Raw genomic sequence first — 12929 nt, 5'->3', positions numbered from 1 at the left:
CTCTTCAGCTCAAGGCTAGCACTCTACCACTTGAGCCACAGCGCCACTTCCGGCTTTTTTCTTTTGCTTATGTGGAGCTGAGGAATCGAACCCAGGGCCTCAAGCATGCAAGGCAAGCGCTCTACCACTGAGCCACCTTCCCAGCCCCATGAGGAACAATTTTAAAAGTTCTCTTGACATTAGTTTCTACAATGTATATACTTGAACGAACATACTTCACCTTAAGCAAGGCTCCACTTTCTTCAGAACCACCAGAGCCCTGAGATTCTCTTTGCTTCCATACCACATCGGGTGTAGTATGCAGATTTGTACTAACACCTTCTTCACCTTCACAACCATGGTCAGATCCTCCACTGCTTCGGGAAGGACTGGGCTTCCGTGTCTTTAAGGAAGAGTCACCAAAAAGTGTTCTTCTGCACGTTGGAGAAGCTGCTGTTTTAGAAGTACTTTGCAGCCTACTGAGGACAGGAGAAGTAGTCAAACTATCTACTTTTTCATGTGGTCCAGCAAGGAACCAGTCAGCACAAGACAAACAGGTGTTTGAAGAAGATTTAAGCTGTTCATTTATATAAGAATCTACTCCTTCCAGCTGTTGAAGAGTTGTTTTGGCTTGATCTATATATATACAGTCTGGACCAGGATTTCCATTAGCTTTGGATGAGCAGCCTCCAGCTTCTAATAGTACACATAACATATAATGTTTCTATGAAAGAAAATCAGTATAAGTTTAGTTACCACAAAATATTTACACATAATATATTCATAAATACTGAGCCGGGTGCCAGTGGCCCAAGCCTGTAATCCAAGCTACTCAGGAGATCCAGCTCTGAGAATTGTAACTCAAAGCCAGCCTGGGTAAGAAAGTCCATGAGACTCTCATCTACAATTAACCACCAAAAAGCTGGAAGTAGAAATTTGGCTCAAGTAATACAGTGCTAGCCTTGATCAAAAAAGTTCAGAAGTGGCGCTGTGGCTCAAGCGGTAGAGCACTTGCCTTGAGCTGAAGAGCACAGGGACAATGCCCAAACCCAGAGTTCAGGCCCACAACCAACAAGAAAAAAAAAGGCCCAGCCCCGAGTTCATATTAAAGACATACAGTAGCATAATTGTGTGATTATTACAAATTTCTCCTTGATTATCAAAGCTACTGCTGCTTTCTAACTTGCTCTTACTTAGCTTTCACACTCAAGGCTGGTACTCAACTGAGTCACACCTCCATTTCTGGCTCTTTGCTGGTTAACTGCAGATAGAGCCTCTTGGATTTGTCTGCCCCAGCTGGCTCATATAGAGATCCTCAGGTCTCTGCCTTCTTTTTTTTTTTTTTGTCAGTCATGGGGCTTGAACTCTGGGCCTGAGGGCTGTCCCTCAGAGCTCTTCAGCTCAAGACTAGCACTCTACCACTCGAGCCACAGCGCCACTTCTGGTTTTCTGTGGTTTATTTGAGATTAGAGTTTCATGGAGTTTCCTGCCCAGCCTGGCTTTGAACTACAAACCTCAGATCTCAGCCTCCTGAGTAGCTAGGATTATAGGCATAAGCCACTGGCGCCAGGCTTGGATCTCTGCCTTCTAAGTTGCTATGACTGCAAGTGTGAGCCAATGGTACTTGGCTAATACCAAGTAAAAACAATGTTACCTTACTTTAATAGACTATCAGCCACTTCTCTTGCACATGAAATTTCCTAAGACAACTTTCAAAGAGTCTCAATTATTAGAAGTCCTTGGATTTACAATTACATAGTAATTCTATTTCTGACTCTACATTCTGGCAGTTTGTCTGTTTTTGAAACTGGGTCTTCTTATGGTAGCTCAGATTGGCCTCAAACTCATGATCCTCCAGAGCTCGAGTGCTGGAACTTTAAGTGTGCAACAATACACTCAACTTGATTCTGTGTTTTTTTCATGTCTTATTCTATTTCACAAAACAAGTAAGGATAAAACCACTATAGGAAGGGGGACAACAGATCTTCAGACTTTGCTAAAATCTTATCCCAGAGTTTATTAATATTTCTTCATGAATGTGAAGGAAAAAGAGAGCAGAACATGTTCTTGAATACTAGTATCTGACATACCCATTTTTTTTTTTGGTCGTTCGTGGGGCTTGAACTCTGTGCTGTCCCTGCACTCTTCAGCTCAAGGCGAGCACTCTACCGCTTGAGCCACAGCACCACTTCCAGTTTTCTAATGGTTTATTTGAGATAAGAGTCTCACAGACTTTCCTGCCCGGGCTGGCTTTGAACCTTGATTTTCAGATCTTAGCCTCTTGAGTAGCCAGGATTTCAGGCGTGAGCCACCAGGTCATACCCATATTCTTTTACTTAGATAGTAAATAGATCTTTAAAAAACTTTAAAGAAAGAAGTCCAGATAAACTTACCAGTCCAACAATTAGTAAAAAATATCTCCCTTCAGGTTCTTGAAAGACTTCAAAATTTGAGTCTGTGGAATGTTGGAGGTGATGTCGAGGAAATACTTCTTTCCATATTATCAACTGACCTATTCTTTGTCTTGCTGCTAAAGGCAGTAGATAATAGTGGCGACAGTAGATAGCAATATCAATAAGATCATCCTTAGGCAAATGACTGCATATCAAATAACCCTGGAATTTTACCATGAAAGAGCAAATCAACAAATGATACAAAACAACAATTCTATATCTTGAAGTTTTGTAAAAACATTTTCATTGTCTTAAAATAATCTAGTTTCAAACATAAAAAATTAAGATGTAGCAAAAGTGCCTTTTTTTTTTTTTTGCTGGTCTTGGGGCCTAAACTCTGGGCCTGGGTGCTGTCCCTTCAGCTCTTCAGCTCAAGGCTAGCATTCTACCACTTGAGCCATGGCGCCAATTCTGGCTTTTTCTGCTTTTGTGGTGCTGAGGAATCGAACCCAGGGCCTCAGGCATGCGAGGCAAGCGCTCTACCACTGAGCCACCTTCCCAGGCAGAAGTGAATTATTTTTTGAGGTCAAATTAGATATTGAATAATAACTTAGGGTACCCAAAAGATAGACTTTAGCATAAGCAAGATCACTTCTGTGTAGTAGTACCCTGAATGTTTACCAAATTAAAAAACAAAACCCTGAATTCTGAAAAGGCAAAGTGGAGATGTTGCCATTAAGGTGGGAAGATCCTTTTTATCCTTCTGTATTGTTTGATTCTATTTGTATATGTGTATATGCACATGTGAGCATGCCAGTACAAAGGCCTCTTGTTCTTAGTCGGCTTTTCTGCTGAAGTTTTACTGTACCACTTAAGACACAACTCTAGTTATAGGGTTATAGGGTTTTATTGGCTAATTGGAGATAAAAGTCTCATGAACTTTTCTACACAAGCTGGCTTTGAATCACGATTCTCAGATTTCAGCCTATTGAGTAGTGGGATTATAATTGTGAGCCCAGCACTTGGCTTGTTTAATTCTTTGTTAATGGCATATTTTGAGTTTAAAAATATTTCTTAAATCAAAGTACTGAAATTCACTTGATGTCTAAGTTGGTGTACAATCAAGTTTATGTTACAAGATTTACTTGAAAAATTCATGCTACAATAGGATAAAAAAATATATTACTGGAAAAAGTAATTGAGAAAGTAATGCTGGGTGCAGGTTGGCTCAAGCCTATAATCCTAGCTACTCAGGAGTCTGAGCTCTGAGGATTACAATTCAAAGCCAGCCTAGGCAGGAAAGTCTGTGAGACTCTAATCTTCAATTAACCAGAAAACTGGAAGTGGCATTGTGGCTCAAGTGGTAGAGAGCTAGACTTGGGCTGAAGAGCTCAGGGATACCACCCAGGCCCAGAGCTCAGGCCCCACAACCAAAAAAAAGAAAAAAGAAAAAAAAGAAAGTACTGTTCTTAGCTCTTACATACTAGGTGTGTTTGAATATTGTTTCTCATTTACACAATTACCAATGCTGCAAAAAACAATAAAACCATAAGTATTTGTTTATAAATGTGTAGGTGTCTTATTTTAAGATCTTAAGCTTAGAGCACCTACATCGCCCAAAAAAAGAGATGCATGGATTTTTTTAACTTTACATATATGTAAACAGTAATCAATTTAAAAATATTTCAAGCTTCACCTTACCTTATAAAATAGAGAAGCCCCCAAAATTGTATATAGCCGTCTCATGTCATAGTAATCTTCAGACTGGAAAAAAAATTCAAAGTGGATTTATTATGAGGTGTGTGTATATAAAAAAATCCTACTGAACTACAATACTTAAAATGAAAATTACATTCCTTAATAACTGAAATATAACTGTATATTTATTTGACTGAGAACAACCTTATTTTTGGTTTTTGAGTTTAAAGAAACACTTTCATAAACACTTAACCTACTGTTGATTAGAGACTTCTACAAAGGATTTGTTATTCTATCAGGGATTTTTAAAATAAATCTAATAAGACAAAAATTTCCTATTATGCAGGTGCTGGTGGTTTACATGTGTAATCCTAGAAACTCAGGAGGCTGAGATCTGAGGATCACCGTTCAAAGTTAGCCTGGGCAGAAAAGTTCATGACACTCTTATCTCCAATTAACCAGCAAAATGCCAGAAGTAGAACTGTGGCCAAGTGGTAGAGTGCTAGTTTTTAGTGAATAAGCTAAGAGACAGCACCCAGGCCCAGAGTTCAAGCCCCCAGAGTGTCAAAAAAAAAAAAAGCAAAAGCCAACTTTATATCATGATCAATTTGGTGTCATTCTAAGGATGCAAAGATGGTTCAACAGAAGGAAATCAATAAATGTAACACAGAATACAAACAAAATATAGGACAAAAATTACATAATCATGGGGCTGGGAAGGTGGCTCAGTAGTAGAGTGCTTGCCTTGCATGCATGAGGCCCTGGGTTTGATTCCTTAGCACCACATAACCAAAAAGAAAAAAAGCCGGAAGAGGCACTGTGGCTCAAGTGGTAGAGTGTTAGCCTTGAGCTGAAGAGCTGAGGGACAGTGCCCAGGCCCAGAGTTCAGGCCCCACGACTGGACCAAAAAAAATTTACATAATCATATCAATTTATGCTGAAAAAGTCTTTGACAGAATTCAATGTTACCATGATAAAAGCCTTGAAGAACCTAGGAACAGAAGTTATGTACCTCAAAATAATATACATAATATATAATATAGATGGCAAACTTATAGCCAACACTGTACTAAATGTGGAAAAACTGAAACCATTTCCTCTAAAATCATAAATGAGAAAAGAGTGTCCACTCTTTTAAATCTAAGACAGTACTGAAATTCCTAGCCAGACCAATACAAGGAAGAAAAAAAAGATACATAAGTAGGGGGGAAAAAGTCAGAGATGAGATTATCTTTAAAGAACTATAAAGACTCCACAAAAAAACATTTATATTTGATCAATGCTTTTGTTAAAGTAATAGGATACAAAATCAATGTACAAAAAAAACTAGTAGCCCTTCTATATACTAACAACGAACAGGAAGATAAAGAAATCAGTAAATTTATCCCATTTATAGTACTCTACAAAATACGTAGGAATAAACTAAGGATATAAAAAGACTTCTTGGGGCTGGGAAGGTGGCTCAGTGGTAGAGCGCTTTCCTTGCATGCATGAGGCCCTGTGTTCAATTCCTCAGCACCACATAAGCAAAAAGAAAAAAGCTGGAAGTGGTGCTGTGGCTCAAGTGGTAGAGCGCTAGCCTTGAGCTGAAGAGCTGAGGGACAGCATCCAGGCTCAGAGTTCAGGCCCCATGACCTGACCCCCCAAAAAATAAAAAATAAAATAAAAAGACTTCTATAATGAAAACTAAAACCATAAGAAGGCAACTGAAGAAGACATTAGAAGATGGAAAGTTTTTCCATGTTTATGGATTGAAAAGCAATCTACAGATTCAATGCAATTTCCAACAAAAATCCCAATGTCATTCTTCATAGAAACAGAAAAATCAACACCAGAAGTCACATGGAAGCATAAAAATCTCCAAATAGCCAAGCAATCTTGAGGAAAAAGAAGAATGCTGAAGGTATTAAAATATCTAACTCAAATTATGTTACACTGCCATAGAAACAAAACAAGCATAAAGTAGCAAAAAAATGAACAGGCAGACCAGTAGTAGAGAAGATCCAGAAATACGCCACAATGCTACAACAAGCTGATTTTTGTCAAAAGTCCCTAGAGCTGGGCACTAGCGGCTCACGCCTGAAATCCTAGCTACTCAAGAGGCTGAGATCTGAGGATCGCGGTTCAAAAGTTCCCAAGAGACTCTTATCTCCAATAAACTACTCTAAAAAAGCTGGGTTGGGAAGGTGGCTCAGTGGTCGAGTGCTTGCCTCACATGTATGAGGCCCTGGGTTCCATTCCTCAGCACCACATACACAGAAAAAAGCCAGAAGTGGCATTGAGGCTCAAGTGGTAGGGCACTAGCCTTGAGCTGAAGAGCTGAGGAACAGCGCCCAGGCCCAGAGTTTAGGCCCCACAACCAAAAAAAGCAAAAACAAAAGCCAGAGGTGGCTCTATGGCTCAAGTGGACGAGGGCTGTCTTTGAACACAAAGATGCTCAGTTTGCACCCAGGCCCTGAGTTCAGGACCCCCCTCCCCCACAAAGTCCCTCAAACATATGTTGGATAAAAGTCTCTTCAACAAATGATGTTAGAAAAACTGAATATTCACATATGTAAGAACTAAATTAGTTGGGCATTAGTGGCTTGTGCCTATAATTCTATTATGAGGCTGAGATCTGAGTTCAAAGCTAGCCCAAGGAGTAAAGTCCATGAAACTCCTATCTCCAATTGACCACCAGAAAACCAGAAGTGGAGCTATAGCCTAAAGTGGAAGAGTGCTAGCCTTGAGCAAAAGAGCTCAGGGATAGTGCTCAGGCCCTGAGTTCAAGCCTCACTATCAAAAAAAAAAAAATTAAGTTAGATTCCTACTGTTCACCCTGTATAAAAATCTATTCAAAATGGATGGAAGATCTAGATGTTAACATTGAAATTAAATCTAATACAGGGAAACATAAGGTAAAAACTTAACAATAAAGGCATAAAGAATTGCTTTCTAAATAGGATTCCAATTACTGACAAACAGCATTGAATCAAACTAAAAAGCTTCTGCATGTCAAAGGAAATAATTTCCAGAATCAAGAGACAACTCACGGAATGGGAATGTGGCTTAGTGGTAGAGTGCTTGCCTAGCATGCATGAAGCCCTGGGTTCCATTCCTCAATACCACATAAACAGAAAAGGCCAAAAGTGGTGCTGTGGCTAAAGTGGTAGAGAGTTCAATTTTAGCAAAAGCAGCTCAGGGACCAGTGCCCAGGCACTGGCAAAAAAAAAGAAAAAACCCTCACAGGAGAAATCTTTGTAAGCTATTTCAACAGACAAAGGATTACTAACCATAATATAAAAAGAGTTAAAAAATGTTAAAGGCATAAGAAACAATCCAGTTAATAAATGTGCAAACTTTCCTTCAGAAAGAATGACTCTGCTCCATTCATGAGGAAATGGAAAGACTAGGAAAAAAATTACATTAAGCAAAGTAAGCCAGACCCAAAGAAACACAGGCCTCATAGTTTCCCTCATTTGTTAATTCCTACTGTTTTCTTTTTTTTTTGGTCGGTCCTGGGGCTTGAACTCTGGGCTTAGGCGCTGTCCCTGCACTCTTCAGCTCAAGGCAAGCGCTCTACCCCTTGAGCCACAGTACCACTTCCAGCTTCCCTCATTTGTAATAACTAGAATACATCCATAAATATACAATTAAATCCAATGGACAGTAAAAGACAAATAATTACATTTGGACATGATTAATTAAACATCACTCTAAACTTTCATATAGTCAGAACAAAGGAGGATACTCTTAGGAGAGGATCACATGGCTCAATGGCTATGTGCATGTGACCATATAAAATTATGCTTATCAAAATGAACTCCAAGAAATGGAAACCATTATTTTTTCTTCTTTTGTTCCTTTGTTTTATTCCTTTTTGTCACTGATTTCTTATTTCTGTACCTTTTGTATATACATTATTGGATCTGAGGAGGGGAAGGGGAAGCACAGAAACAGGGAGACAAAAGATGAACCAATTCAGCAGAAATACTCACTAGATACTATATTGGAAATGAACTATCCAACTTCGGGAGAGGAAAATCTGAGACAAAATGGGGGAGGAGGTGACACTGTTCAAAACAAAATGTACTCGGGGCTGGGAATGTGGCTTAGTGGTAGAATGCTTGCCTAGCATGCATTAAACCCTGTGTTCTATTCCTCAGTACCACATAAACAGAAAAAGCCAGAAGTGGCATTATGGCTCAAGTGGCAGAGTGCTAGCCTTGAGCAAAATAAGCTCAGGACAGTACAAAGGTCCTGAGTTTAAGCAGAAAGAAAGAAAGAAAGAGAAAGAAAGAAAGAAAGAAAGAAAGAAAGAAAGAAAGAAAGAAAGAAAGAAAGAAAGAAAGAAAGAAAGAAAGAAAGAAAGGAAGAAAGGAAGAAAGGAAGAAAGAGAAAGAAGAAAAGAGAAAAAGAAAGAAAGGGAGAGAAAGGAAGAGATAAAGAGAGGGGAAGGGAGGGAGAAAGAGAGAGAAAGGAGAAAGAGCAAGGGAGGGAAGGAGGAAGGGAGGAAAGGAAGAAATGTATTCATTACCTGACTAATAATAACTGTAACCATTCTGTACATCACCCTGATAAAATTAAAATAAAAATGTGCAAACTAATTCAAATTGTTCTTAAAAGGTTCAAGTGAGTAATAAACAGAAGAAATATTCAGCATCCTTAGTCATAAAGGAAATGCAAATCAAAGTGGCACTGAAATTCTGTCTCATACTTTTCATAAAGGTTATTATCAAGAAAACAAGCAACAACAAATGCTAGTGAGGGTGTGGAGAAAAGAAATCTTTATACACTGTGGATAGGAATATAAATTAATCCAGCTAGTACAAAAATTGGTATAGAGGTTTTTCAAGAAAGTAAAAATAGAATTTGTGTATTATTCTGCTATATACTACTCAAAACAATGTAGACCAACATATAAGGAAGACACTTGCATACAATGCTTATAACAGTACTACGTACAATAACCAAGATATGGAACTAGCCTAGGTTTCTAACAAATGATGACTGGATAAAGAAAACATGGTATATGTAACAATCAAGTACTATTCAGCCATAAAGAAAAAATGAAATTATGTCATTTGTTAAGAAATGAATACAGGAGAACATTATATTAAATGAGATAAGCTAAGCAAGATAATCTCAGAAAGACAAATATCACGTTTTTGTTAATGTGCAGCATGTAATCTTAAAAACAAGCAGCATGATTGTGAAAGGGGAACTATTGGGGGAAAACCCATGGAATATAGTTAAATTACATATATATGCGTGAAAGAACACAATACTCCCAACAAGTTAAAGAGGGGATAGGTGGAGAAGTGGTTAAGAAAAAAAAAACAGAGTAAATTTGATTCAAATATGCTATATACAAGTTGTAAATATGATAAAAACCTTCTAGGTACAATTAAGTTAATTAAAAAAAAAACACCTCAGTACTGAGAATTTCTTAAAAACCCTCCTCCTCTTACCAGTTCTGAAAAGTCTGCAGCCTCCAGGTCACTTAATGCTGTGTCTAATTCCATCTAAAGAAAAAATATTATATGAACATTGTTTAATATCTGGGCAGTGCAGGCTCACACATATAATCCTAGCTATTCAAGAAGCTGAGATATGAGGATCTCCAAACTGTGTTAAATTAAGAAAAGTCTCCAATAAGAAAGATATCCAAATATGAGGCACAGCATTCAGATGAAATTTATGACCAAAATAGATACACTTTTGCCTGATGCTGACAGCTGGTGCCTGTCATCCTAGCTACTCAGGAGGCTGAGACCTGAGAATAGCAATTCAAAGCCAGCCCAGAGGAAAAGCTATGAGACTCTCATCTCCAGTTAACCACCAGAAAACAAGAAGTAGTACTGTAGCTCAAAGTGACAGAATGCTTGCCAGCCTTGAGCAAAGGAGCTAAAAGTCAACACCCAGGCCTGAGTTCAAGCCCCACAGCCAACAAAAAATATAAATTAATATATATTTGTTGTTTTTAATGTATTTATAATGTACCATGTGATTTTTCTGTTTCTTTTGTATGTTCTTCCCCCATGGTATAACCCGTTTTCACTATATTTGATTCTGGTGCTCTGCATCTTGTGTATACATTTTTCTAACTTGGGGAAAGGAAGGGAAATAATAAAATGCTCAAATAAGGATACAGGTTGACCCATTGTAACAATGAGATGTACAAGATAACTATGTTGGAAATGAACTTCACAATTTGGGAGGGAGGGGTTGGGGAGGTGGAGAAGGAAGGGATGGTAGGGGAAAAACAAAAGAGGAGGTAACAATGATCGATAGGAAATGTACTCATTACCTTATTCATGTAACTAACCCCTCTGTACAGTATCTTTACAATAAAAATAATATATACTATATATGTATATATCCACTTTTAAATGTCTTGAACTTCTGAAGCAGATCATATTTTAATATTAATGTATCTAAATTCTAAAGACATTATCCTTAAAAACGAGCACACTTACTATTATGGAAAGCAAAAACTATCTATTTTGAAGAAAGAGGTGTCTTTAATGAAGAGATTCTCAGACAGACAAGAGCTTGAGTAACTGCCAACTGGAATGGCAGTCTCATGAACTGGCATCTTCTCACCTAAGAAGTGACTCTGAAGATCCCGTGCTTCTCCAAGGCAAAAAGATCCTAGAATGGGCATGAGGCAGGCTTGGAGCAAAGGGCCTTCTATTTTTTTTTATTTTTTTGTTGGTTGTGGGGCTTGAACTGGGCTGGCTTTGAACCACAATCCTCAGATCTCAGCTTCCTGAGTAGCTAGGATTAGAGGCATGAGCCACCGGCGCCTGATTAGTGTTTCATTTAAGACTGACAAAAATGCTGTCACTAAACAGATTACATTATATGCCACACTGCTGAAAATTTATTATATCTTCAAAAATTATACTGGATTTATAAAATTCATTAAAGTTAAATACATATAGTTGTGTAAAGAATGCTTTTGCTAGCGCTGAGTACAGTGGAAAAGTGCTTGTCTAGCAGATACAACGCTCTGGGTTTGATACTCAGTACCATAAAACAACAACAACCACAAAAACCATGATTTTGCTGGCTTGCTAGTGTAGATTAGTGGTTGAATATATTTAAGAGACCCAGGATTTAATACCCGGCACCAGAATAAGAAAAAGAGAAAAATAATGAATTATTTTGCTATTAGTAACTAGCTATTTCATTACACCAGTTTTTTCATTAACACTATTTGTTAATCATTCTGTACACATAATTCTGAAGCTGGGTGCTAGTGACTCTTGCCTGTAATTCTAGATACTAAGGAGGCTAAGATCTGAAGATTGTGGTTGAAAGCTAGCCTGTTCAAGAAAATCTGTGAGACTCATCTCCAACTAAGCACCAGAAAACCGTGTCTCAGTGGTAGAGCAATAGCCTTGAGCAAAAAAGGTCAGGGACAGTTCCTTGAACCTAAGTTCAAGTCCTACAACTGACAAGAAAAACCAAACCCTCGTTTCTGACTTTACATTATAAAAATCAAAGTCATAACATTTTATACTAAGATATACAATTTAATTATGATTTCTGAAAGAAGTGAGTTTAGACAAAGTTTAAGTACAAAATAAAAATAAAGACCCAATTTTGATTTATAAAGAATCTTCTGGGGCTGGGAATGTGGCTTAGTGGTAGAGTGCTTGCCTAGCATGCATGAAGCCCTGGGTTCAATTCCTCAGTACCACATACACAAAAAAAGCTGGAAGTGGTGCTGTGGCTAAAGTGGTAGAACACTAGCCTTGAGCAAAAGAAGCTCAGAGACAGTACTCAGGCCCTGAGTTCAAGCCCAAGGACTGGCAAAAATTAAAAAAAAGTCATTTGCTGAGTTTACTCCATTGGACTTTCAACCTCATTAACCAATTGTCCCCCAACCCTGTTTAAAAAAAAATGTGCTGGTCCTAAGGATTGAACTCAAGGCCTAGGTGCTGTCTTTGAGCTTTTTTTTGCTCAAGGCTAGTGTCTATTGCTTGAGCCACAGTCACTTCTGGCTTTTTCTGAGGCGTTTACTGGAGATAGGAGTCTCACCAACTTTACTGTGCCAGATGGCTTCAAATCATGATCCTCAGATCTCAGCCCCGAGTAGCTAGGAAAACAGGCACAAGCCACCACTGCCCAGCTCAACTGCCTTATTAATTCTTACCCATACTCCCAACAATTACAAAAAGCCTAAGGAAAATAAAAGAAAGTAAAGGCAATGGTTCTGATTCTTATTTATCACCTAAGATTACCTTGATTTCCTGTGGAAGTACGAGCCACTGAACTCCAGGGAGGTTGTCTAGAAGTACTGAACTAGAAACATCATACTGTTGAGCACTGGGATAGACACTGGAATGTAGCTTAGCCTGCTGAAGTGCTCTTTGAAAGAACAAGTAGAAAAAATGATCCAAACAAGGTATGTTCTCAACCTGGCAAAAGGCGCTGAAAAAATAAGAGCTGTAAGTTAGAATAACCTATGGTGGTCATTTTTGTGTGCTCCTAAGGAGATTGGCTCTTTCCTAACTTCTAGACTCTCTTTGTCCCTCATGTCCACACTCACTGTTACACTGTTACTGAGGAGAGAGTCTTTAGAAGTTCACCCTATCTGTTACTTCTCACTTTCTTTCTTTCCTTTCATTGTCATTTGAAATTTCTATTGTCTTTCAAGCAACAGAATAATAAAAAGATTGGACTTTGTAATAGTACACATTTGACTTTGAATCTTAATATTGTCCTTATTAGATCATTCTCATAGGACAAATAACCTAATCTGTCTCTGAATTTCTGTAACTCTGGAGTTAAGACAATCAAACATAAGCAAACTACCTTGTATATAATAAGTATTCTTTCTTACCACACTCATTACTAGTGTAGAAGTAA

General features: G+C 38.2%; 1 protein-coding gene across 1 annotated transcript in view; it reads right to left on the bottom strand.

The window, feature by feature from the left end:
• Positions 1 to 12929, bottom strand: part of Intu (inturned planar cell polarity protein) — a gene marked incomplete at its 5' end in the record, with an annotated part of 52226 nt that overhangs the window by 14116 nt on the left and 25181 nt on the right. The window contains 5 exons of the mRNA XM_013034870.1: positions 221 to 703; positions 2373 to 2594; positions 4074 to 4136; positions 9521 to 9574; positions 12302 to 12491. Coding sequence (XP_012890324.1) covers positions 221 to 703; positions 2373 to 2594; positions 4074 to 4136; positions 9521 to 9574; positions 12302 to 12491 — 1012 coding nt within the window. The remainder of the gene's footprint in view (positions 1 to 220; positions 704 to 2372; positions 2595 to 4073; positions 4137 to 9520; positions 9575 to 12301; positions 12492 to 12929) is intronic.

The sequence above is a fragment of the Dipodomys ordii genome, unplaced genomic scaffold (assembly GCF_000151885.1).
Source record: "Dipodomys ordii isolate 6190 unplaced genomic scaffold, Dord_2.0 Scaffold198, whole genome shotgun sequence".
NCBI lineage: Eukaryota > Metazoa > Chordata > Mammalia > Rodentia > Heteromyidae > Dipodomys > Dipodomys ordii.
Note: the sequence above shows the minus strand (reverse complement) of the source record. Positions and strands in the feature narration are given on the sequence as shown.